Source organism: Lonchura striata, chromosome 14, assembly GCF_046129695.1.
Source record: "Lonchura striata isolate bLonStr1 chromosome 14, bLonStr1.mat, whole genome shotgun sequence".
Lineage (NCBI taxonomy): Eukaryota > Metazoa > Chordata > Aves > Passeriformes > Estrildidae > Lonchura > Lonchura striata.
In genome coordinates this window covers 12,226,436-12,251,449 of record NC_134616.1, presented here as the reverse complement: position 1 = coordinate 12,251,449, position 25,014 = coordinate 12,226,436, and the positions used below count along the sequence as shown (strand labels likewise).

Below are 25,014 nucleotides of genomic sequence, written 5' to 3'. Positions count from 1 at the left end.
ACAAGGAACTCAGAAGTAGAACCTGAAAATATACAGGTCCTTTCATATCTGAATATTTTCTTTTCCCTCACAAACAAACATTCTCTTTTACATGTAAACACCAATATTTTCTTCAATAAACTTCCAGCAAAGTCTGAAATAGCCATGTCTCTCCAGAAAGTCACATTATTTGAATAATTCCTGCTTCAGACGGGCATTTAGGATGCAAAATTGTCTGAGTAAAGCACCCCTTCTTCTCACAGTGAAAAAAACAGTACTTCAAAGATGAAGACTCTCAAAGATTCATGTGGTTTTACTGCTGTACTTATGCTGCATTTATATTTATACTGTAAATATCAATTCTGTGTTTAAGGGGTTAGCAGACTGTTTGTAGCAAGATAAATTTTGATGTTGCAAATTGCATAGGGAAAGTAGGAAATGAAGCTCTAAACCACAGGATAATTGGCAGAGTTTTGATATGTGTTGTGGGGTGGGAAAAACGTAAAATTACTTACCTGTTTTGGGAAGCAAAACATCCAGAAAGGTTCTAGTTTCAAAGGAATCCACTTTTTGATTGGCACATCCATCAAAACCACCCACTATTACCTGACTGAAGTCACATGCTCAGAATCATAGAATCTTTTAGGTCAAAAAAGACTTTTTAAATTGTTGAGTCCAACCACTGATCCAGCACTGCCAAGCCCACCACTAACTCATCCCCAACTGCCACATCTACACATCTTTTAAATCCCCCCAGGGATGGTGACTCTACCACTGCCCTGGGCAGCCTGTTCAACAACCTTCTCTACAGCCCTTTTGGTGAAGAAATTTTTCCTAATATCCAATCTAAACCTCCAATGGCACAAGAACAGGTCATTTCCTCTTGTCCTATTGCTTGTCACTTGGGAGAAGAGGCCAACCATCACCTGGCTACAGCCTCCTTTCAGGTTGTTGTCTAGAGAAATAAGGTTCCTCTGAGCCTCCATCTCCCTTAGCTGCTCCTCCTCATTGCTGTGTTCCAGACCCTGGAACCACAGGGTTTTTGTTGTAGTAAGGAGCAACCTTCCTGACAGAGGCTTTTGGCTGGAAGGTCCTCCATCCTCTCTGATACATGGGATGTGTGCACTACTTAGGTTATGTTGAATGAAGCCCTTCCCTATCCCAGCATCTGCTCTGAATTTCTGTGTTTTGGGGATTTTGTAACTATTTGAAGAATCTCTCTGTAATCCTATATCATCAAGCACACTGATCTGGTTTTTTGCTTATTAGCTTAATATATCCTGCAGGTGGGTGTTTTTATTTCATTGCAAGTCAGGCTGGAACTGCCAAGCTTCTCCTTCCCTGTTTGTGGCTTTTATAACCAAGAAGAAATAAATTTTGCTCACTTTAACAGCCATGACCTTTTCAATCTCAAGTGCTTGCACTGAATTCCATTTGAGTTAGCAATTTTTCCTCCAGCACCCAGAAAAAAACTCTTCACCCTACAAATAACTTTCACAAATGCAAAAACTCATTGCTAATCAGTCGGGAGAAATGTCTGGCATTTGGTGAGACTCGTTAAGCTGGTGGCTCTCAACATGTGCACTTCTGTTAAAGGGCATGGGGAAGGAGGTGAGATGGTATTTGCAACCAGCCTCTGCTGCTGCTGGAACATCTGGGGCACAGAGGTGATTGATCAGGAGAGCTTAAGCAGCACTTAATTTGCTGCTATTGATTTTCCACCAACTGATCCATACAGCTGCTCCATCCAGGCTGCTGGACCAAGATAAAAGGTACCTACTTCTTATTTCCTTTGCTAACAGCATGGCTGAGCTTGTTGTGGTGGGGAAACCCACCCCACACCACATGGGAGGAAGGCAAAGGAGAATCCCTTGGTTTTCAGGGTGAGTGGACAGTGAGATGGAATGAGAGCAGGCTGAGTGGCAGATCCCAGAGGGTTGTAAGACAGGTTGGGGGCCTGTCACTGGTGGTGTCCCCCAGGGTTCAGTACTGTGCCTGGTGCTGTTTAAGTTGTGCATCAGTGGATAAACACTGGGTGAAGGGTAGATGCCTCCTCAGCAGCTTTGCTGACAACACAAAGCTGGGAGGAGTTGCTGGTAGCCCAGAGGGCTGTGCAGGCCTTCAGAGGGACCTCAACAGGCTGGAGAGATGGGCAGAGAACTGAAAAAGTTCAGCAAAGAGAAATGCAGGTCCTGCACCTGGGGAGGAATACCATTAGTACAGGTTGGGGGTGACCTGCAGAGCTTGACTTGTACCAGGATGACTGGAAAGTGGACTGGAGAGCAAGAGGAAGTTGAACCAGTGTTTGGCTGGAGGGAAGTTGGCCTGACAGGGGGTTATGAAACCATCAGAGGCACCCCCTCTGTCCTAAGCTGGCTGAGACACTTCATGTTTGTTTTCATAGCCTTACACAGGAAAAAAAGACTAGTTATTGAGAGAAACATGCCATATGCTGTTGCATATGGCTGAAACATCTGCATATGTACCCAGGGATCTGATATATGTGATGAGCTTCTGCTACAAATCTAACAGTGAAGAAATTATCTTTTGGATTTTCTTAAATTCATTTTTTAAAACTACCTCTAAGGCTCTTTGAAGGAAATCAGCCTCCTGGCTTTGTCTTCGTGGGATTTTATGGAACCTGCAGGGTCCAGTGAACATAGAAGGTACTCACAGTTGTTTGTCTAAGAGTTACCAATCCTCCTGCCATCCCCAGGGATGTCTGAAGGCTGAGTGAGTTGTCCCAAACTCTTCCATTAACCACTGCTACCAAGTAAGCAGCAAAGGAGTGAAGCAGACTGAAACCAAAATCATTCAAACAACCTAAACAGATGCTTTTGCACCTTCCATCATCCTTTTTGCCTCAGCTGATTCCTATGACTTGTGAAAGTAGTAGAATATAAAGAAATCAGAATGTACTGTGTTTTCAAAGGTGACATTGTTAAGGTAAAAAATTTAATAGAGTTACAAAAATAAGATGGACAACAAAATCTTTATTCATAGCAGTTTGGATGAAATGGAACAAAGAATACTACTTCTCATGCTTAAAGATGTCACTGATAATGCAGCTGACTAGATAATCCCAGACACTCAGGAGCAGTGACTGTAGGAGATCTGTTCATCATATATGAAAATCCTTCTGTTTTCCCCAAAGTTAATGTTAATGTTAATCAAGTTAATGTTAAAGTTAATCAAAGTTAATGTCTTCATCAAGGAGTTTATGAAACACTGATTGTATGTTGTGTTCATACAGCACCCAGCATGAGGGAATCTCCCATCCTGAAAACAGTTGTTAGACAAAAAGGATTATGGAAAATACCATATATGGGGTAATAAAGTGGTATCTGCTTAGTTCCCCACTGAGCTAGAGGGATGCCATAGGAGTCTGAGACACAAAGTGCTTCTGGACAGAGAGAGAGAGAGAGAGAGAGAGAGCTCTCATGAGAAAGCAAAACATTCCAGCTCATTCAGTTGAACCTGTGGTGCAAAATTCTCAACCACATGTAAGTTCCCCCAGACTTTTAAGGCAGAAGTCATAGAATCACAGAGTCATTTAAGCTGGAAAAGAGCTCTAAGATGATCAAGTTCAGCTGATAACCCAGCACTTCCTTGCTTGCCAATAAACTATGTCCCTCAGTTTCCCATGCACAAGTCTGTGGATCCTTGTTTTTTCCACCTCTCAGCTGGAACCCCTGAGCACCACTGTGTGTTTGTGCCCCTTAAACTTGCAGGTTTTGCATTTGCTGCAGGGAAATTGCCTGTGGGTGCAGACAGGGCAAGGGGGTGACAAGGAGATTGGAGGAATTTCCAGGCTCCTGAAATGCTTCACTTGTAGCAGTGCCCAGAGGAAGCAGTGAATGAAATCTCCTCATAATGAGGTTACTCACTTCTTAATTCAGTATTAAAATTATCTGTTTCAATATTGAATCAGCATTTGAGAAAAATCAATGAAAAATAGATTGTAAAACTATCTGATTTGTGGATGATCTTGGGTGACAACTACTGAAAAAATGAAAGAAAAGAGCCCAGACTGAAGCCCTGTGCTTCAAAATAATACAAAGTAAGAAATAATATATCATCAGTTCATTCAGTATTGCTTGCAACCTGATCTTTTGTACCAGAGATATGAGAACATAAGATTCCTACAGAAGGTTTCTTGGATGGCAAAAATTCCTAGATACTGCTTGAATTATGTGCCAATAGCTCAGCATTTGTGGAAGGTGTCATCTAATTAAACCAGAATTTTTAAGTAGCAGACAGCATGAAGACCAGTAATAAGAGAGCAAAATCCATCTGCGTTACAGATGGGATATGCAACTCTAATAGTATGGCTTTAGGCAATGTTTAATTGAGTAGTTAAATTATCTTTTCTGGACGGGAAAATAAATTACTGCTCATCTCTCCAATTTATTTTAGCTTCTCCACGTTCTGTTTCCTGAGGGAGTGGTGAGGGAGTGTGGGACATCCCCAAATATGCCTGGGATGATTTATTCACCCCATGTACCATAATTTCCCCTGCAAGGAGAATGTCTTATATGCATGTGGAAGTTGGTGTGTATATAACTGGCTGTATTCCTCCCTTGTCTTGCAAAGAATATCTGCTAATCACTGTGGTGCTAATCACAGCTGTATGTTACATACATGTGTTTGTGTGGTTTTAAATATATTCTTTCTCAAAAAGCAAGAGAGAAGATTACTAGTTCAGCATCCTTCAGTGAAATCAGGAGTGTGGATCTCAGTGGGACCATGCAATTTGCTTATGAAGTTTTTCCAAGCTTTGAGATAGCCTGAAAATCTCCACATTGACTCATGCCATTTTGTAGAATGGGTAATTTGTGTCAAATACCCTGAGGACTGTTACTCTTCAGGTTGCCTAAACTCAACCAAATGAGCAGATTGTAATGCATGATACTCTGTGTGGTACCTGGGAGCAGAACTGAGAACGTTGGACAATTTCAGTTGATTAAGTATTGGATTCATGTGATTCCATCTGCCTGAACATTTTCCAGGGTCAAATGTCTGCACAAAGGCATAGCCACGCTGCAGTGTGCTAGTCTGTGTGCTTTGTGCTGGCTACAGGAGCACATCTGGTGTTCCACCTGGGGTGGAAATTTCTGCCCTCAAGTCACTCCTTGGAAAGTCTGGAGCAGATCTGAGTTGGTTGGTCAGGCTGGTAGCTGACTGCTGGGCTGTGTTGTGTGACTGTGATGTTCTTCATCAAGTGCTCTGAGCCTAAAAACAAATTTCTCACACCTTGCAGAACTACAACCCAAATCCCTCATGATGTCTGAATATTTGTGAATGTAGGAACAGGCCTCTGTGCATGGCAGACAGCTGGGCTCAGTTTGCCCCTTTCCAAACAAAAACATGTCTTTCTCTCCAGGTGGTCACATCCCAGCCATGGGCCTTGGCTTGTGAGCTGGATGAGATAACCATGTTCCCCTTGTGTGGCCTGAAACTCTGCTGCAATTCTGGGGGACAGGGAAGGGTGAAGCAGGTTTCAAATCACTTGGGGAGGAAAGGCTCTATAGTAGTGCAGGAGAATCCTGTTGCTATTGAAGTAATATTATCTCTGAGAATAACTGATGGGACTAGAGAAAATTACTTCTAAAATTACAGGTGGTGTATTTTTCCCCTTGGTAAAAGTTTTTTCTAACAAATTTAATAAAAGATTGTTTTAATGAATATGTATGCTTATTGCCCAGAAGCTCCATGGGTTTTAGAAGATGCCCTCAGGGGAAAATGCTGATTGGAAGAGCCAAGGGTGCAAAGTTGATACCTCAAACTTCTCTCCAGACATGTTGAGTTCAGAGTGCTTCCAGGCTGTAGATGTGCAGCATGGTCAGTGTGAGCCCTGAAAAGCTCCTTTGCTTGGTGTGAGCTGTCACAATTTAAATTTTTTAAATAAAGGTGCACAGATGCTTTTAAAGCTGCCTGGAACATGAATTTAACATACACAGTTTGTGAAAGGACTTGACTAGCCCACTGCTTCTCAGTACTCCTGTCTCTCTTAGACCAGTCCAAGTTTAGGGCTCTCAAGCAAACAGCCCTGAGGCACTGCTCTGTGGCAGGATCAATGCTTTGGGAGGTGCCTACATCATAAGGATGAAAAGTTGTTCTCAGGACTACGTAGAGAAGTAAATATATATTTTACTGCATGTCTCTGCACATCCATAAACGATGTTCCAGATTGCAGTGCTTGGAGGGACCAGAGCATTGTGTACCAACTCAGACACTGCCCCAGGCACGGGGCATGTGCAGCTCTCCAAGGGGACAATTCCAGTCAGGAAAATACACGGAGCAAGTGGCTGAGACTCCTGGAACATCATCTCCATCTCCCACAGGCTGCTCACAGCTGCACCTTCCCCACTGCTGCAGTAATTTTTTCCACACAGAGCATCACCAGTTGTCTTTTAGAACCTGAATCTGCCTTCTGCAAGTTGTGCCTGGTACCAAAACAAGCTGCACAGTGATGGGTTGTTGTTTGCTGCCCGGCTGCCCAATGCAACCACCTCCATTGCCTGGGGGTTTGACCACCTCTGAGCCAATTGTTACCTCCTAATCTGGGGTGATGAGTTTCTCAGGGCCAAAGCATCACCTAAACAGAAAAGACAGCGTGATTTAAGAGTAGATGCACACTCAGGGTTTTCCTTCTCTATACTTGCTCCTCAGTGTCCCCAGTTTAGTTCTTGCACCCTAACCTGAGCCCTTCTTATCATTGTGCTGTCTCACATCCCAGGTGAGAAGAATGATGCTTCAGTTCATAACCCTGCCCTTTTTTGTGACACTTCAAAGAAATCAGTGTAGTGATACAAGTGATTTTATTGAGTTGTAGGCCTGTATTTTATGCTCTGAAGGAATACTTACTTCACATAAAGGCTTTGACATTTTTATAGAAATGGCTATAACTGTGTTATTCTATACGAGGAAGAATTTATTAAGCCTAGATCTGGATCTCCTTTTATGTTATGCAAATGACTAATAACAACCCTTCTTCATTACCAGCTCAGTGCCCAGGCCAGGGTTATTAAATCCCCCCTTCCCTTCCTTCAGTCTGCATCGATCAGGCTGCCACATTAGGCTGCAACACATCATCAGAATTCATAAAACCAGCCCAGACTTGTACAGGGATACAGGGCTGCAAAATTAAAACCCAAGTTGCAGAATACTATGTTTTTTTTGCCTGTTGTGAGAGGAGCAAGCCGAGGTATTTTGGGGCATGGTGTGTTGAGTGAGGCATGAAAACACCTTGTTTACTTGTGATTATGAAAAATTTCACAACCACCATATAGTGTGGGGAAAAAGTAAGGCTTCCTTTCCCTCACTAGCAGATAACACATCCTTCTTTTTTGTATTTTCAGGAGTGGTTTCTACTGTGTTCCATTCAGATGTGCAACCATCCCTACACCTCCCTGCTCTGCTCTGGTCCTGGATCTCACTACACTGGGCTGGGGTGCCTGTGACACCAAGCAGGGCTGAGAAGATGTTACTGCATTCTGAGTGATGTTTAGACATTCACACTTGTAAGATGAATCTTATTTCTCAAAAAAATCTTTGAGTGTGTTGGAGATTGGTTTGGGGGTTGTGTGAAATGCTAGAAGTTTGAAAGCAAGAAGGACTATTCATTATGTAAAATCAACAGAATAAGAAAGCCATCCCAGACTCGTTTGTTGCTAGATAGCTGGGGGCAGTCCCAATAAGAGGTGTATCCCAAAAGCCCATTTCTCCTCAATCTGGGATGACCACACAACCACTGAATCTGGGCAAATGAGCTGAGGACAATAGTTGCTTCTCTGGCTTCTGTATGCTCCGAAAATATCAGCTGAATCAAGTCCTGTAGGTGAGAAAAGTAAAGGAAAACCTTGTTTTGTGGATGTGGATGGGATTTTGTGTGGGCTAAACACCAACTGTTCAGCATCTTTTGTGGATGGATCTAGCCCAACTGATCAGAAGTGGCATGTGCTGAGTGAAAAAATACATATCTGAGGGAGTTCCTGGCCATCATTTTATGGATGAAAGGGAGAAGAAAAAGGCATTGCTGTGAGTTTCATTTTCTTTGCAGGGAAAAGTTATTAGTGTTCTTCCCAGAGCAGCTTCAGGAACTGTAATTATGCTTTTCTGTATCAAAGGAGAAGGGTGTTTACACCTGACCTAGTCTCTGGGTAGATGAGATATTTTGTCTTGGGAAATTGTCACCTTCAGGCTGGCTGCTCTCACACAGCTAATGCACAGCACAATTTTCCCCCGCAGTGTAGTTGTAGCAACCTGCCAGTGTTCACCCAAGGCAACAGCAGTTTCCTCTGTTTTCATACCCTTTAGGTCAGACTCTGGCCTGATGAAGTGTTAATGTAGATTCTTCAGAGCTCAGTCTGTGATTTCTGCTATACAGCATTAACTTCATAAAAAAAAAAGTATTTGTATCCCAGCAAAACACACAATAAAAGTCATCATTTAGATAGAATTTCAGGGTTATTACCTATAGTGAAGTCTGGATTGGTGTGAGCATCACCAGCTCCTGCTCTTTCTGAACTCAGGTCCAGCCTTTCATTGCCCCCCTGAGCCTGCCCCAGGTCTGCTGCAGAAAGGGCTGTGATGTGCACCAGCGGTCTCAGTGCAAGGACAGCCGTGTGCTGGGGACTCTGCTGCTGCTGGGTCCTCACAGGTGCTGGTGTGGTTTGAGCCTCTGTTCAGGTCTCTCGCAGCTCACTGATGAGCAGAGCAAGTAAGGACTTAAAAGCTGCAGGCTGGAAATGAGAAATAGATGGTGGGTTATAAAATATTATGCAAGTAAACTAACAGCTCCCTTTAACAGCCAGAAATAAACTTCTTTGATGAGGGTTCTTCTATACCGAAAAAATTTCAGAAAAGTGCAGCCAGCTTCTAGAAAAGGCTTAAAACATGGGATTTAATGAAAGATAAATAAACCTCCAGACCCAGCCATCCTTCCAGGGCTGTCGGATGGGCTGAGCTCTCCCGGCGGCCCGAGCCGGGCGATGCCGAGCCGGGCGATGCCGAGCCGGGCGGGACGGTGCCGCTCTCATTCCCGGCTGCGCAGCTCCATCTAGGGGCTCGGAGCGGCGGGGCCGGGCGGGATTCGGGCAGGATTCGGGCAGGATTCCGGGAAATCGGCCGCTCCCGGGGCCGTCTCCGGAGCTGCCCCCAGCCCTGCTCGGGAAGGATTTTGTCATCGGGTGTGCGGCGGTGCTGCACCAGCAGGGACTGAGCCTGGGGAGTGCCGAAAGGATTTGATGCTTTAGGCAGGCAGAGGTGACTCCTCTTTGCGATGGCACTGGACACGAGGCTCTTAGAAGCACCCACTTTTCATCAGATATCTTCTCGAGTTTAACCTGATTAAATTTCTTCAGTGAAAGGACACTCGAAGAGCCTGCCCAGGAAAGTAGTGGAATTACCATGCCTGGATGTTACATTGCGCTCAGGCTATGCTTTTCCCCAATTCCAGGGACCCCTGTGACTGATCAGATAAGCCTGGTCCCCTCCTTCCTGCCCTGATGGGGTTGGTGGAGAGCCAGAGAAGCCCTCCCTGTCCAGAGCCTAGATAAGCCCCAACCCTTCCTGTTCTCCCTCTTTCCCCCTCTCTTTCCCCTCGGACCTCATGGAATAAAGAAGCTGGACAACCACATCGGGGTGAGAGACTCTTTTGAATCTTTACCCATCTCCTGATGTTCTTCCTCTCAAGGCCTCGTATCTCTGGGCTAGCCTAATAATTTGAGGCTGAGAGAGGGTAGAAGCATCACCTGGAAGTGTTAAAAAAATGTGCAGATGTGGTGCTTGGGGACATGGTTTACTCAAGGACCTGGCAGTGTTGAGTTAATGGTTGGACTTGCTGGTCTTAGAGGGTTTTGTCAACCTTAATGATTCTGCAATTCTAAATTAACTCAGGCTTACCTCGAGTTAAGCCTCATTTGGTGTGATTCACTCTGGTTCACTGAGCCTCATCCCTGTGGTGAAAGGAGCTGTGAAACCCAGGTCTGGGAAGCAGGCTCAGGGCACTTGCTGTTCTCCTCCGTGGAGGCATTGCTCACAGGGAGGAAGGGAAGAGCAGCAGCCAGGCACCACCGTGCCCCTCTGAGCTCAGGCCAAGAGCTCTGCTCTCTTCTGGGCCTCTTTGCAGGCAGTAGTGACCTACAGTTAATCAGGGTAAGGCTTGGGGTGCTGACAGGGCAAGTTTCTGGTATGGTTTTCTGTGTTGAACTACGTAGAAAGGACTTTAGTGACGTTCTCTGAGGAGGACCTTGTTTTCCAGCTCCTCAGGAGGCTTTGCATTGCTCATGTCCCGTGAAGCTTCTCAGGTGGGAGGAAAACACATGAACAATGTTGTGCTCTGGGAAGGAGTGGGGCATTGCAGCTTTCACATGTGGCATGAAAGGGGGTAAAAAAAGGCTGACCCTGTGGCATTATGCATTATCCTTTATAGAAGAGATAAACGTAAAAGCATGCAGTTTCTGAATGCCTAGCATAGAGAAAGGGCTGGGGAACTCAAACTGTGAGTGAAGGTGCCCTGCTCCAGGCTTGCTGGGGAGCTGATGAGTGGTAATATATGATCAAACACTAATTGCCTTCAAATAAGAGGAAAATCTGCTCCAGGCCAGCTGACAGGAACCTGCTGGCTCTGTTTGATGCATATTCTGAAGCACATCATCAGCAGAGAGTCAGCACAAAAAGTCATCTCATAAGTATTTACTAGTTAATGATCCCAGGGGAAAGATCACAGTTTTGCCATAGCAGTGAAAAGGAGACCCTAATCATTAACTGAGTTTACAGGTAACCACAGTTACATTATACTCAGCCATTTTCCAATATATCAGAATAATTCTGAGGGGTCATTCTAAGCTGAAGAAGAATTGGCCACAAGAACAGACCTTTCCTCTGTATGCAACAGTCAACATGTCTTAACATGGCATTTCACTGAAGACTAAATTCCTACTAACTTCAGCAGAAACAGTAAAAAGCAAAGGAAAGACCAGCAAATGAAACATCTTCTGGCAAGAAAGATGCAGCGAGATTCAATGAAATGTGAACATTATTTATTTAAAGAGTGATTGCCATGTAATTGGTGGATGCCAGTAAAACAGGAACATCTGTCACCTGGCCTGGAGCTAATGCTCCCATGCTCATGTCCTGTCCTCCATGTGATCAGTGTATGACATTTGCTGCAGTCTTGAAGCAGAGCTTTTAGTGTTTTATATTTTCTAATATGCTTAATTAGCAGCTTTAGTAATTGTCTATCAATTCTGCCATGAGGGGATGGTAGAGCAGAGACCTTTCATGCAGCACCAAATGGATAATTACTGTGGGCCTACCACTATTACTGAAGCAGCTAGTTCAGCTCTGGATGAGGGAGAAGAAGGGGATGCAATCCTTTGGTGAAAAGCCTGATGGAGGGAAAGTGGTGTTTTCTCATTTTGACACAGAGAACAGGAATATGTGCATGTGGGAGGAGGGCAGTCATGGGGCAGAGACCTGAGGTAATGGAAAGTTATGACAGTGGAAATAGAACCCTGCCCAGACTTCTGCACCTTCAGGTCCTCCAAGGCTCTCTGTTCTTCAGCAGCTTCTCACAACACACAAGTGCCCACATGCAGACCAATTAGAGGATCACTGATGTGTTTGCCTGTGTGCTGAAAAGACCAGAGGTAATAGGAAGTCTGAAAGGAGGGGCCATCCTGTAAAAAGGAAAGGCTGAGAAACACCGGTCTCGGCAGCTCACAGGGTGCTTTGCCTCCTTCTTGTCTCCCTGTGACTGCACCCCATGCTGCCAGGGTCTGTGAAGCAGACCTGCTAGGTCTAGAGCAGGTCTAGAGCAGACCTCTCTAGCACTGCCTGCTAGAGAGCCACTCCAAGCATCCCTATCTGCCCCTATGTTCACCAAGGGGTCTTCAGTAGCAGGCTTGAGTTTTTTGTCTCTTCACTACTAGTTTATGTAAAAAATCAGGAAAAAAAATCAAGCCTAAGTCCTGAAAACCTTCAAAAGCTTCAGCTGTTTTCCCATGTGAGTTTTAAAGGCTGTAACTTGTGTTCCTGGTGAGATCTCAGAAGAGCTTCAGGTGGGGTTTCCACATGCCTAAGAAGAGGATCGCCAGTTCTGGTAGCAGAAGAACGAGTGACTTTCTCCTGTCTTTTTGATATCTTCAGATATGAAAATCTCCAAAGCTCCAGATTTTCATATTCCATATCCTCCCTGTGGTTAAAGACAAAACAGATCTCTATTTGCAATTTTAAGGTGTAGAAATGAACCTTCCTCATAGATATTTGATTACAACGTTGTACAGGGACTGCTGCTCAGTGACACATGCTGCACTCCCCATTTTCCCAGAGCAAAGCTGTCATGGGTGCTTTGGATAAAGCAAAGCACTTCCCTGAGAGCCTTTCCTGAGCGAGGCTGCCTGTTGATTCACTCTGCAGCATCTGCTCCTTGTGCATAGCAGGAAAGCTGGGCAAAGAGAAAAGCCTGACTTGCAGCTCTCCATCCTTCTTGGTGGAGAAAATATGAAGCATGCTACTCAGTAAATTAAATCTATATATTCATGGTGTCCTTTGAGCAGTGTTCATTCACCTGAAAGCCAAACTAAGGCTCTGGCTGGATTCAGATTTTTCTGGGGGGGTGAGTACTGGATCCAAACAAATAACTCCTGTCACTGTAGCTGACCTTGGAGAATTGTATTAGTTAGTGAAGCTGCCAAAAGCAAAGAACAGAACTGAAGCCACAGCATCAGTTAAAATTTAGCTACTCTATTAATTAAGTCTTGTTTACATCCTAAGCTGCTGGTATCCTGTGTGGCTATAAGTGTATTACCATTCATTTTACTGGAGAATGCAAATAACATCACTGCGATACTGATGGATGGGTTAGTATGTAACAGCATGGTGGAAAAGCTGATAATTTTATAAAAGCATACATTTTGTTGTGTGGATGGTCCAGTGTGCTGGATCTCTGCAATGCTCTCCAGGACACAGAATGATCAAGGACTATTTTTTGTGTCAGCTGCAATGAAAATAAAATAGAGATTTTCAGGAGCAGTGAGAAGGCAAAGCAATTTTCATGTAAATGATGATGTGAAGCTCATCAGGAATTCTTCACTTTTAGGACTGACAGGTTTTTTAAATCCTCCCACACAATGCAGTCATATAGTAGTATAACTAATTGTTGTACTATAGTATTATTTACTCCCAAGCACTGTCTTTCTTATTGCAGGTTTAAAGTACATGTGTATGTATGTGTTCAAATCTATCAATCTTTCTAAACCAAAACTTTCTGCCTTCTGTCTGCAAACAGCATCACCCTGTTTTCATCTGACCCCAAGTGCTGAGGAAGGTGGTAATGTAACCTCTTGGTCAACCTGACTGCCAGGAATTTTCTTCTACAACAAAAGTAAAGCAAATGGGCATGGCTACGATCCTGCCTCTCCAAAGGATCCTTTCCCTCTTAATCTCCACCAATATTGATCTGAAAGCCAAAGGGGAATGCTTCACACCAGGCCCTTCTAAAGAACAGGAGAATGCTTCACACCAGCCCTTACTGAAGAACTTACTGGAGACCCAATTTCTTCCTGCTTCTCCTCCCCTGCAAGCAAGGAACAGCTGAGGGCGATTCTGCTGCTGAGGGCATCCTTTCTAGGAAAAGGGCTGATAGCCCAGAGCTAGTAGGCGTAAAGTATTACAGTTCCCATTGCATTAAACAACATCCTTTTATGAGCAGACTGTATGCAACATAAAAGCCATGGATGTTTTTGTACTCTGTAAAATGTGTCTTTAGATCTGTCCAGGGAACAACTGCTTTTCCAGTTTATTTGTATGGGTGGAGATGAGGAATGCATTCAATGTTTGTTGCACAATCTCCTACTATTGTGACTGAGGGATCACTCTTCTCCTACTACTCCCAGTGCTCTGAGCCCTGGTCTAGAGGTTGATGTACCAACCCCAAAGCCTGGTCTGCTGATAAAAGTTATTGCCTAGTTGCATTTGCTCTAGCTGTTCTTGCTTCCAGTGGTGCCTGGGAACTCGAAAAGAGAACAGGGTTTTTTTCTCTGTCACCTGCTGGGACCTGGTGCTGCCCAGCTGTCCCCACTCAGAGACTGCAGAGCTCTGGCTGCTGCAGGACAAATCCACTCCAGGAGCAAGTCAAAGAGGGGAAATGGGGCTGGTGGCAGGTAGAGCTCATACCTGAGCCTCAACCCTAATTAGTTTTCTAGTGTAGGTTCAGAGAGATTCCTCAGAGAGTCAGGTAAGGAAGATAAACACCAAACACAGAATAAATGCAGAAGATGCCACATAATCCTAGATAACAGTTTAGTGCTTCTGTGTTTGCATGTAAAAGTAGAAGCATCCCCAGTCAGTCATGGTTTTCCTGGGCTCTTAGAGCAGCCCAATGGTTCTTTGTTGAATATCTTTTTCCTTAAAAAATTTCTGTTGTAAACTAGAAAGTAATCTCCCCTTTGTGACCCTTTTGGTTAAGGTGGAAAGTGTTTGTGGTCTGCCTCAATAGAACAATAATGTGGTATTTTATCTAATCATCTAGTGTGAAATTAGTCAGATGTGACTTTTTTGCCCATGTAATCAACTTGCAATCAAGGAACAGACTTTCAGCAAATGAACGGGTAGAATTTCTCTATATAATTTGTCATTGTACTCTTTTATCCTCCTGCAGTGGCAAATAAGTTAGAGAATTATCCACAGTCCACCCACCTCCTTTTTCTGTCCCACAAAGAGAGTTACACTTATGGCAAAAGGATAAATATAACCATTATATTGTCTCAGCAGCTGGAGGTAATGAGCTGAGCCTTAGTCCATCCATTGGAAGACCTCTGAAGATAATGCTTTGATCCATAACAACATTCCTGGTGAGAAAAGAGTCTGAGTCTGCACAGCCAGAGCCAGGTGCTGGTTTGATGTCTCTGCACTTTGGAATGGGAACAATCCCTCAGGGAGAGGGTGCAATGAAAACAGCCCATGAACTGGTGGAATGAGGTCGTGTCTGGGGAGCTCAAAACCAGAAACTGTGGCCATGCAGTGTAAAGAGTCCACCAGTTAAAGACCCCACTGAAACTCCTGTAATGCCTTACCAATACTAAGATTTCTTCTGTTTCAAGAGCTTTGTTGTGGTCTCTTTTAGACTGTGAGTTTCCTTTCATGTATTGGATATTCCTGTTAATATCAAAGTTAATTGTCATGGCTGTTTTTAAATTGTTTAATGGCCACTGTATTAGAGTTTAAATAATTCTGTACTGTATTGGGTTTTGTGGCAAGGTTTTGGTGGAGGTTAAGAAGATACCAGAAGCTTCCCCTTTGTCAGAAAAGTCAATGTCACCTGGCAACAAGATGAACCCATCGCTGGTTGAGGATGAGGCTATCAGAAACACCACCCCTATAACTCTCCATCTTCACAAAAACCTTCTGCATTTTCCACAGCTAAATAAAGCCAAAATAGCAATGGGAAGGGGATATGTTTTCCCTGCATTTGTGCTAACACACACTAGTTTTTGGAAAAGTACCCCCTCCAACCTGCAAAAAAATTTGACACTATCCATTTTGTAGTCAGCACCTTTTGTCTGGGCAGGGGTATAGAAAGTCACATACTGATTAAACTGCATATAATTTGTAAGACTTTGTTTACATTTGCCTCTACAGAAAAAGTGTCTGTTTCCTTCAGTATCTAGAGTTTCACCTGAAACTGGTAAGTATTGTTTGACCTATATCAGCTGCAGGAATTAAATCTTTCCCACTCTGTTTATGCAGGTACCACATGAATTACACAATACATGTGGAAGGCAGCCACTTCCATCAGCAGCCCTATGTTTTCTTTGCAAAATGACAGCAATACTAGAGAGAGGTGAAAATTACACTGTGAGACTTCCAAGTTCCATTAGCTAATGGGGGTGTCTGAGCTCTTTGCTCTAACTTACCTTGGGATGTGCAGTAACAGGGAATATAGCTTTATAAAGCCCAGATAAATGCTTTCTTTGCCAACCCAAGCATTAATGTCACTGTGGTTCTGTTCCCACAGAAGATGGGTGGCCAACTGTGTAACATGCTCTGTTGGGTTTTCAGCCTGGACTATCATGGAGCATTCCAGAGTTAGCCAATCCATCATTTCATCTTTCATGAAACATCTTTTCTGGGTGTAGAGGTTCACAGAACAGATAGATATTTATTTGTATGTCATTCTTTTTGATATATTACCATGGAAACAAATAATTAAAAAATACTCTCAAGCAGGTGGGTTTGTTTTTAAATAATGTCTTTTCAGTTTTCACCTTTCCAGCTCTGCTCCTGTTGGGGGATTGGATTCTCTTTCTGCATCTGCCACTAGATGGTATTGCTTTAACAAGCACCTTCCTGCCTCTTCTGCGCCCTTGAGACACACAAAAGCAGGGGCTGCCTGTGTTTTTAATATTCTTCAAGCATCTCCTGACAAATGTTGAGGACAAAGCCTTACAATAGCAGATATTTAGTCCCCACAGCTGGCAGCTTCTTGTGCTTGCAGCACAGTTTCTGCTTAAGGGCAAGTTTTATATTTGCTCTATAATCCAGAAGGTAAGACAGGTCTGTAGTCTGCCTGAAGTTTCAGAATACCTGATGTATAAAATTTGAAACAAACAGACAAAACTTTGTATACTCTAGGTCTTTTAGCTAATAGAAAAATGCAAATAAAATGCTTTTTTTTTCTTTCACAACTGCAATATTTTTCTAACACTTTTGTATTTCCTTTGTGTGCTCACAAAAGAAAAGCAGCTGATATGCAGGAAGTCATTCAGCAAAATTGTTATTATTCTAGGAGATGAAAACATCAATGTGGTGAGATATGAAGTAACTTCATATTAAAAGTTAATGACTTGGGCGATTGAGCCTTAAATTATTTGCTACTTCCTAATCCTTGATATGCATCTTTATGGTAAGTTTATATGATGTGAGACTTACTCCACTTTTTTATTTCCTTGTTTTGTTGTTCTGTTATTAAACTTTCTTATATCATTGCTTTCCTTACTGGGAAAACAATCAAGAAAGTCAAGCTGAAAGTGGAAAGAACATCTTCTAGTGATTAGATGTTCTCTGTACCCACATTCATAATTTTTCAGTGGTGTAATTACTATCTTAACTCTAACTTCATGATTTTCTAAAATGATTTGTAATTACTTTACTTGTTTATAAGTAAACAAAACCTGCTCCCACATTTCGGTTGAATGTTGAGATTGGCTAGCTGAAATTTTATTAGGTGTTTTGAAGAACTATTTGGAAGTTTTAAGCTTGAGTTACACACCCTGCATCCCCACCTGAGTAGTGGCTACAAAGGGGCCCTGTCCATGCCAGCCCCCTCCTGCCCCCTCATGCAAGCTGTCACTTTGCTGGCTCAGGTAGCAGTGAGTTCAAAGATGAGGAGGGCTCTTCTGTTTTAAAAGAACATAAAATTGGTTGGGTTATAGTGAAAGCATGACCCCAAGAGCCAGACCTGACCCCGTAAGTGCTGAACAGTTTGAACTGTGCTGCATCATAGGAAACACAAGGGAGCTGCCAACTGAGCTATGTTCATTGCTGGGGAAAAAAAAAAAAAAAAGTGCTTTTAACAAAATTCACTTTCTTTCATGCATGTTGGAGAAAACAAAATAAAATGCCTCAGTATTTGTAATCAGAATATAGAAAATCAATGCTGCAGACAGTGCTGCTCCTTGCCTTCCACTACAGCTGCTGGTGCCCATTTAGTGTCCTCCAACCCAGGTGAAGGAAACTCACTCTGAGTAAACTCTGAGAGGCAAGATCACAGCAGGAACAACCAAAACCAAAGTGCTTCTTTCCTCATCTTACTGATTGCAAGGAAAGCAACCATCTTGTGTTTCTCCTCTTCCAAGGTATCAGGATGACCTGGTGGCTCAGGAGGGGAAGAAGAGGCTGCTCTGCCATGCCTTGTGCTGTATGGCACTGCAGCAAGGAGCAGGGCAGAGGCTGCAGGAATGCTGGATGGCTGCATGCTGCAGGAAAAGATGAGGAAGGAGTCATGTGGAGTTAGTGACTCACACAATTAAGGTTTGGCATGGCTGAGTGGCAAGATAACAACATGATTTTACCATAAAAGGGCCAAATATGTTATTACTGTGGTATATGAGATTCAATTAAATGGCAACATAAATTAAACAGCTTCCAGAGCTTTTGTTTGGAAGCTTGCAAGGCTTTATTTCCTGTAAAAGCTGTTCATTGAGTAGCAACAATTAGTTCCCCTGCAAATGAGACTGATTGCACAGCAGAGACTGTAACATTCTAGGCTTCTGTTGAAGAGCTGGGTTCAAGTCCATCCTTTGGTGAGTATTTAAGTGGAGTAGCTTCAGCAGGAATGTGAATGAATAGCCTGAACAGAGTGTAACCTTGGAAATGCTTAGTGCTCATCAGGCTGCAGGAGAGAGAATGCTGCAGGAGTCCTTGGACTCTCATATGCAGCTCCTGTTAGTTATGATGGGGATGGTTTATTTTAGATTTTTTCTTTGGCTGGAAAAGGAATTTCAATTTAGTGGCAGGAGAGCAGAAAACCTTTAAGTGAACAAACCTCCCTCCTAACGGGATGACATAGAGACAATTTGCAGTCTCCTTTTCAGAGAATGTCTTGGCCCTGTGTTATTTCATTTGAAATGTTTTGTACTGATAAGTTCATCAAAACATCTCAATACCATAGGTTTTATTGGCTCCAAAACCATGGCCATTTCCTGGAAAGCCTCAGCCTTCACCCAAGACATCTGACAGCAGTTTTGCCATACACAAACACTCTCCATATCCCTCACCTGTAAGCAGCACAGATGGCACCACAGTTCCAAGCTGGCAGTGAACCTGCTCAGGGTGTTTTCCCTGTAGTGATGATGATTTTGTTCAAGCCCAGCTGAAGCTGCTGCTGTGGTCCAGGTGCCAGGTTGTCCCCCATTGCCACATCTCTCTGGCCCCTCATCACTCCATCTCTCTGTCCCTTCATTCCTGCATCCTTCCATTCCTCATTTCCTCCATCCCTCAGGCTCTCCACCTCTCCTTCCCTCCAACCCTCCATCCTTCTTGTCCCTTCTTCCCTCCATCCCTCTGTCCCTCTATTCCTCCATCCATCTTGTCCCTCTGTCCCTCCATCCCTCTGTCCCTCTATTCCTCCATCCATCTTGTCCCTTCCTCCCTCCATCCCTCTGTCCCTCCATCTCTCCCTCCCTCAGTCTCTCCATCCCTCCATCCCTCAGTCTCTCCGTCCCTCTATCCCTCTGTCCCTCCATCCCTCCCTCCCTCCGTCTCACAGTCTCTCTGTCCCTCTGTCCCTCCGTCCCTCCCTCCCTCAGTCCCTCCATCCCTCCCTCCTTCAGTCCCTCCGTCCCTCCCTCCCTCAGTCTCTCCATCCCTCAATCCCTCCGTCCCTCCATCCCTCCGTCCCTCCCTCAGTCTCTCCCTCCCTCCGTCCCTCCGTCCCTCCATCCCTCAGTCTCTCCATCCCTCCATCCCTTCATCCCTCCGTCCCTCAGTCCCTCCGTCCCTCCGTCCCTCCATCCCTCAGTCTCTCCATCCCTCCCTCCCTCCCTCAGTCCCTCTATCCCTCAGTCTATCCATCCCTCCCTCCGTTCCTCCGTCCCTCCCTCCCTCAGTCTCTCCGTCCCTCCGTCCCTCCGTCCCTCCGTCCCTCCGTCCCTCCGTCCCCGGCCGCCCCCAGCCCGCTGCAGTACTCCCTCCCGCCGCCAGGCCGCGCCAGCCGCAGGGTTGCCATGGCGACGGCGGCGGCGCTCCCCGCGCCTGCGCGGCGCCGCGGCGCTTCCGGCGGGCCCGAGCGGCGATGGAGCGGGGCGGGCCGGGGCCCGTGAGCGCCGTGCCCGTGGCCGAGTTCAGGCCGTGAGTCCCGGGGCGGCGGGGGAGGACCGGCGGTGGGGCGGGAGGAGGGCCCGGCACCATCAGCCCGCCGGGGCAGCCGCGGAAGAGCCCCGGGGCGGGAGGGAGCGGGCGGAGGGAGGCCCCGGTTTGCCTCGGTCACGCTGCGTGACCCTGGGCCCCCCGAGTCCCGCCGGGCTCGGCCGTGCTTGTACACCAGTGCTTGTTTTTGCCGCGTAGGGAAGCGATGAGAGTATGTCAGTGTAAGAAAAGCATTTGTCAGCAGTGGAGTTTTTAACTTTGATACATCTTACTCTTCTGTGGGTAAGTGTTGATAGAATGGTTTCTGATTTCCCTAGGGAAATTTTTTATGCAGTTTTGTCCTCCGCCCTGACAGTCCTTCAGGCAAACGCCAGTAAAGGAGAAGAATTCGGATGTTTTTCTTTTATAAAACTACTTAATATGCTGCCTAAATGTATGGCAGTACATGAGCAGCCAGCAGTGCTGTGTAGAAGCTGTGCATAGCTGCACATAACTGTCAGAGGATGAAATAGTTTTTTTCTCCATTTCCACTTTTTTTTTTTCAAAGAAAAACACATATATTCGTCTTTCAACGCCCTAAGGATTCATGTCTTTGAATGATGCAATCTTTGAAAGTCAGAAGGTTATTGCCTGCCTTACATGTTTACCTCAGCATAAAGTAATACAGTTAGCCGGGCAGAGTGAGTGAGAACTGGTGGAAGCACACAGAACCAGGCTGTATGTGGTGTTTTGTAAACACAACACCTGTTCTAGCAGGTCAGGTTCAAGGAGACCTGCCAAGAACATAAACCTTCATAAGCCTTCTCTTGTAAAAGGTCTTCCAGGTTTAGGTCTGTGAAGGCAAAGTTTTGGTGTAGTGGCTCTATGCTGTGACTGTTACTACACTTATTCCAGCTCTCTTAGTTAAAAACTGATTATTTTTAAATAGAGGAAGAAGACCTAATAAAAAGGAACTTGGAGTAGTAAACTGTTACATTCATTTGGTGTACTTCCCTTTCTATCCCAGCCTGTAGGATTTGTCATTTTCCTGGACTTGTAGTTACTTTAAAAAAAAAAAAGGGAACTTGGCAAGTTTTAGTGCAGGATACTGTCATATGACATGTACATGTGTAACTAATATTAGATACTTAACAATATGCAGTAATGCACTGATAAACCTATTAACATAACCCCCATATGTTACAATGCTTATAAAGCAGTAACAGGGAAAAGTAAAGTATAAAGTTTGTTTTTAATTTTGTTTGTGAGCTTAGACTGGCAGATTCATTACATTGTTTTGGATGCTCTCATTTTTATTGCAGACAACAAATGCATACTTCAAGTCTTTATTGCTTCCAAACAATACACTTACTCAGTTCTTGAGAACTAATCAGCTTCTGTTGGGAACAAGTTCTTGTCCTGTTTCAGGCATATATATTGTGACCTTGTGTGTAACTTCTCTTATTTATTTCAGAAATGAGGGTTCATTAACATCAACTTTAAGAACGCTTCTGTTCTTCACAGCTCTAATGATTACATTACCCGTTGGGCTATATTTTTCATCAAAGGCTTATGTATTTGAAGGTAATTTTGTTTCTGCCAATTAGCATTATTATTACTAAAATAGAGGAGAAGCACAATGCTCTAATAGCATCTTTGTTCTTCCTGTTTTGAATATTTGTTTCCATATGTAGACAAAAAGTCCTGTAATGTCTAGTTATAACAGAAAATTATATAAATGGTCAATGTATCTTTCTCTGCATTGTGGTCTGCAATCCAAAATCTGCTGTTTATTATACAATCGTTTATACTGTATAGAGGTGCACTGTTCCTATACCTAAAGGGTTTTTAACACTACCCTGGAGAAGACTTCTGTTAGAATCATCAGAGATATGTTTCCTGCAGGTATTGCAAACTAGTCATGTGTTTGAGACAGAGTAATGTTGTTTCTGAGGTTTATATTTTGCTTTTTGAAACATAGGCACATTTAAACAAGTTATATGCAATTTGAAATATTGAATGTAGTTGCTTGTGGAGCTTTCTTTTAATTAAAAAAATAAAAAGGAAGAGAGATTATGGCTGTTTGAACAAGGAGCCATGTTGTAGTCCTGATCCTGCAAGGCTTTAATACTTACCTCCTGCAGTTCTAGGAAGTTATCTCCTTTGGAAGTGGGGAGGAGGAAGGGAGAAAGCAGCTGCTTTATGAGCAGTTCATGAGTGTGTAACCGAGTTGTTCTGAGATTATTCTCCTTTGGTGTGTACTGCTGTATGTAGTACATCAAGGCTCAAAAGTTGTTAAGTAACTTTCAAGATCCTTTTTAGCTTTTTTTTTTTTTTATTTGCAGTGTAGCAAGCTGAGCTTTAACTTCACTGTGTCAGTTAATGACAAGATCTGTTGGCACTGAAAGGATTGTCTTTGCAGGGTGATGATTTTGGAGTGCTGTAATGTGTAGGTTTTGTTTGCTTTTGGGGAGACTTTGTTGGGTTTTTAAAATCAGTTAAGGGAAACAATATTTCAGTGTTTGGTTATTTAAATATTTGAAAGCTTGTTTTATATAAGATGCATTCATGTATAGTAACTGGTGGGGCATTATTGTTTTATAGTCTAAATACAGAAGGTAATAGTCTTCTAAATTTAATTGTTCTTCTACTGTTTTCTCCTGTTGTAGTGTCAAATTATTACAGAATTCTTCCCCTTCTTCGTCCCACCTCCCTTCCCCCTTTTATTCCCCCACAACAAGTTGCATTTAGGAAAAAAGGATGTTGAGGTTAGTTTGGTGCTAGAAGGTACTATCAGAAAAAGTGAATGTTGTAGAACTCTAAGCTATTGATGTCAAATCTAGGTTATTCTATGTTAAATATTGAATACTGTACTGTTGATTTGCTCCAGAAATAGTTTCAAGGCCTTGAACTGTCACAGTGAATTTTCTCCTGTGAATCATTTTGAGCTCAGACTTTTGATACAGGACTAAATGTAACTTTGGTTTTTGGGGAGAATTGTGACCTGACATGTCAGAGTTCCTAGCTCATAACTAATATTCTTTACTTTTTTGTTTTCTCAGGTTCCTTGGGAATGTCTGATAGAGACAGCTATTTTTATGCTGCCATAGTTGCTGTAGTCACTGTCCATGTGGTGCTTGCTCTCTTTGTTTATGTGGCCTGGAACGAGGGTTCACGGCAGTGGCGCGAAGGCAAACAGGACTAAAGTGAGAATCGTCGGTGTCTGATGTCCACAGACTGTAAATCAGATTTTTTGTGAGCTTGAAGGAAAAGCATTCTTCCAAATGTGTAATACGCATGCACAAAGGGGAGGCTGGTGCCTCAGTTGTGGTTAAAATAAGACTTGTGCTCATCTTGACTATGTACTGGTGTTCTCTGCAATGGTGATGGAAGTTGTTCTTTAGCTAGCTTCTACTATGTTGAGCTGAGGAGGCCTTAACTTGCAATTAAAGTAGAATAATTATATATTTTTTGAAAACTCCTGTAGCTACTTTTGCCATGCCTAGTATTTTCCTGGCTTGCTCTGAAAATAATATTGGCATGAAGCAAACATTACATTTTTAAGGAATTAAATTGCTGTTTAGAAAAGCTACATTACTTACTATGCAGCTACAGTATAAAAGATGGAATTTCATTTTGCTGTGAATAGTTTCCTGATTTATGTGTTGTGGTTTAACTGCAGCCAGGAATTGAGCACCATGCAGCTGCTCACTCACTGTGACCCCTTCGTGGGATGAGTGGGGGAATCAGGAAAGCAAAGTGAGAAAACTCATGGGTCAAGATTAAGACAGTTTAATAGATAAAACAAAAGCTGCACATGTAAGTGTGTTGGTTTTGAGTACAAATTCAAACCATAGCCCCATGGTAGCTATTATGAAGAAAACTACCTCTATCCCAGCCCAAACCAACACAATGGGATAGGTGTAATTAATCTATTTCTGTGTTTAGAAGTAATTTAAAAAACAATTGTTTAGAAACTCAGGTGATGTCTTTCTAATGTGAAGTACAATTTTTTTTCAAATATATTTTTTATTGCAGTGTAAAATTCAATCTAATTTCCTTTTGGGAGGAGTGATATCGTGCATTGCTCATCTTTCTCCTCTTCTGCAGTTTATCCTGATAATGCAAAGGAAAGGGCATAGCTTATTTTTTGCATGTCTTTAGACAGGTATGTACCTCCTTGATATTTGCTGAAATGTGCAGTTGGATTTCCTATGGTAGAGCAGTGTCCGTAACAGTCATAAACTGCTGTAATGGCTGGTAGGGGAAGGAGCAAGAGAAAACAAGCTGTTGTCTGCAAATGGTGTCCTTTCTGAAGCAGAGGACACAAAAATGACCACATGGAAAATTGACTTTTCTTCATAACTACTTACTTGTGCACTGTGAAATGATACAATATGATGATTGTTTTCTTTTTCCTTGGTTGTGCGTAGAACTTCCTGTAGTCACACCTTAGTGAGATTTTTGTGCTGTAAGATAACATGACTTTCATTCCACTGTTGTGCTGTTGTTAGCAAGCTTTTTAATCTGGCTAAAACATTTTTCCTAAAGTTCCAGCAAGGCAAACTTTCTTAACCCTGGTAATGGTTGTTAAGCAGTTGTGCTTGAGGTCATTCTGTTAATTTATATTTTACAGTTTATTGTATTAGTTTAGCCTTTCTTGGAAGTTTTTTGCTTAATATGGGGCTTGGCATGGTTTTGGTGTTGCATGTGTCTTTGATAAAACTTAGGCATAATTGAGGCAAAAATTGGTTATCTGTGCCCAGTGGCTTGATTATTGTGTCCCCAAGCCTCATTCTTGTCTTGTCCACTCCAGTTCCAGGTGTGCACAAACATATGCACCGTGGCACACTAATGCAAATCAGTTTTTACACTTTGTTTCTGCCATGTTACCTTTTCTCATCCAGAGCCCCCTTGTCAGGTTGCTGCTGGCAAACTGGAGAATCTTCTCAGAGCACTTGAAGTGCAAAGTTAGTTTGTACATGGGCACATTGGCTTCCTGTTCTCCAGTGTATGAAGTGTATGTTGTGGAACAAATACTGCCTTTTAATAAAGATCTGCCCTGCAATACAAGATCCAGTAAACAATATGTGCTGAACACTTTTTGAATAATGTCTTTAATATTCCACATGTAGAGTACAGCTTAAAGCAAATATATAGCACCATTCAATAGCTTAACTTTTT

At 43.3% G+C, this 25,014-nt stretch overlaps 1 protein-coding gene and 1 long non-coding RNA gene across 2 annotated transcripts in view; both read left to right on the top strand.

Annotated features, from left to right (window-relative positions):
- LOC110480072 (uncharacterized) overlaps nucleotides 1-13,322 on the top strand; it is a 34,885-nt gene extending 21,563 nt beyond the window's left edge. The window contains exons 2-3 of the long non-coding RNA XR_002467043.2: nucleotides 7,341-7,502; nucleotides 13,274-13,322. This is a non-coding gene — a long non-coding RNA (uncharacterized LOC110480072). The remainder of the gene's footprint in view (nucleotides 1-7,340; nucleotides 7,503-13,273) is intronic.
- Nucleotides 13,323-19,748: 6,426 nt separating this feature from the next.
- Nucleotides 19,749-24,928, top strand: VMA21 (vacuolar ATPase assembly factor VMA21). Its single transcript, XM_021547799.3, has 3 exons — nucleotides 19,749-19,833; nucleotides 21,305-21,414; nucleotides 22,893-24,928. Exons 1-3 carry the CDS (start codon nucleotides 19,778-19,780, stop codon nucleotides 23,033-23,035), a joined length of 309 nt encoding a protein of 102 aa, XP_021403474.1. The 5' UTR covers nucleotides 19,749-19,777; the 3' UTR covers nucleotides 23,036-24,928.
- Nucleotides 24,929-25,014: the final 86 nt, after the last annotated feature.

Bases quoted from the DNA above. Each gene is read 5' to 3' on its own strand.
- VMA21 (XM_021547799.3), top strand. From the start codon at position 19,778: ATGGAGCGGGGCGGGCCGGGGCCCGTGAGCGCCGTGCCCGTGGCCGAG. The intron at 19,834-21,304 runs GTGAGTCCCGGG...TATTTATTTCAG, and splicing joins CCCGTGGCCGAGTTCAGGCC to AAATGAGGGTTCATTAACAT. The intron at 21,415-22,892 runs GTAATTTTGTTT...TTGTTTTCTCAG, and splicing joins AAAGGCTTATGTATTTGAAG to GTTCCTTGGGAATGTCTGAT.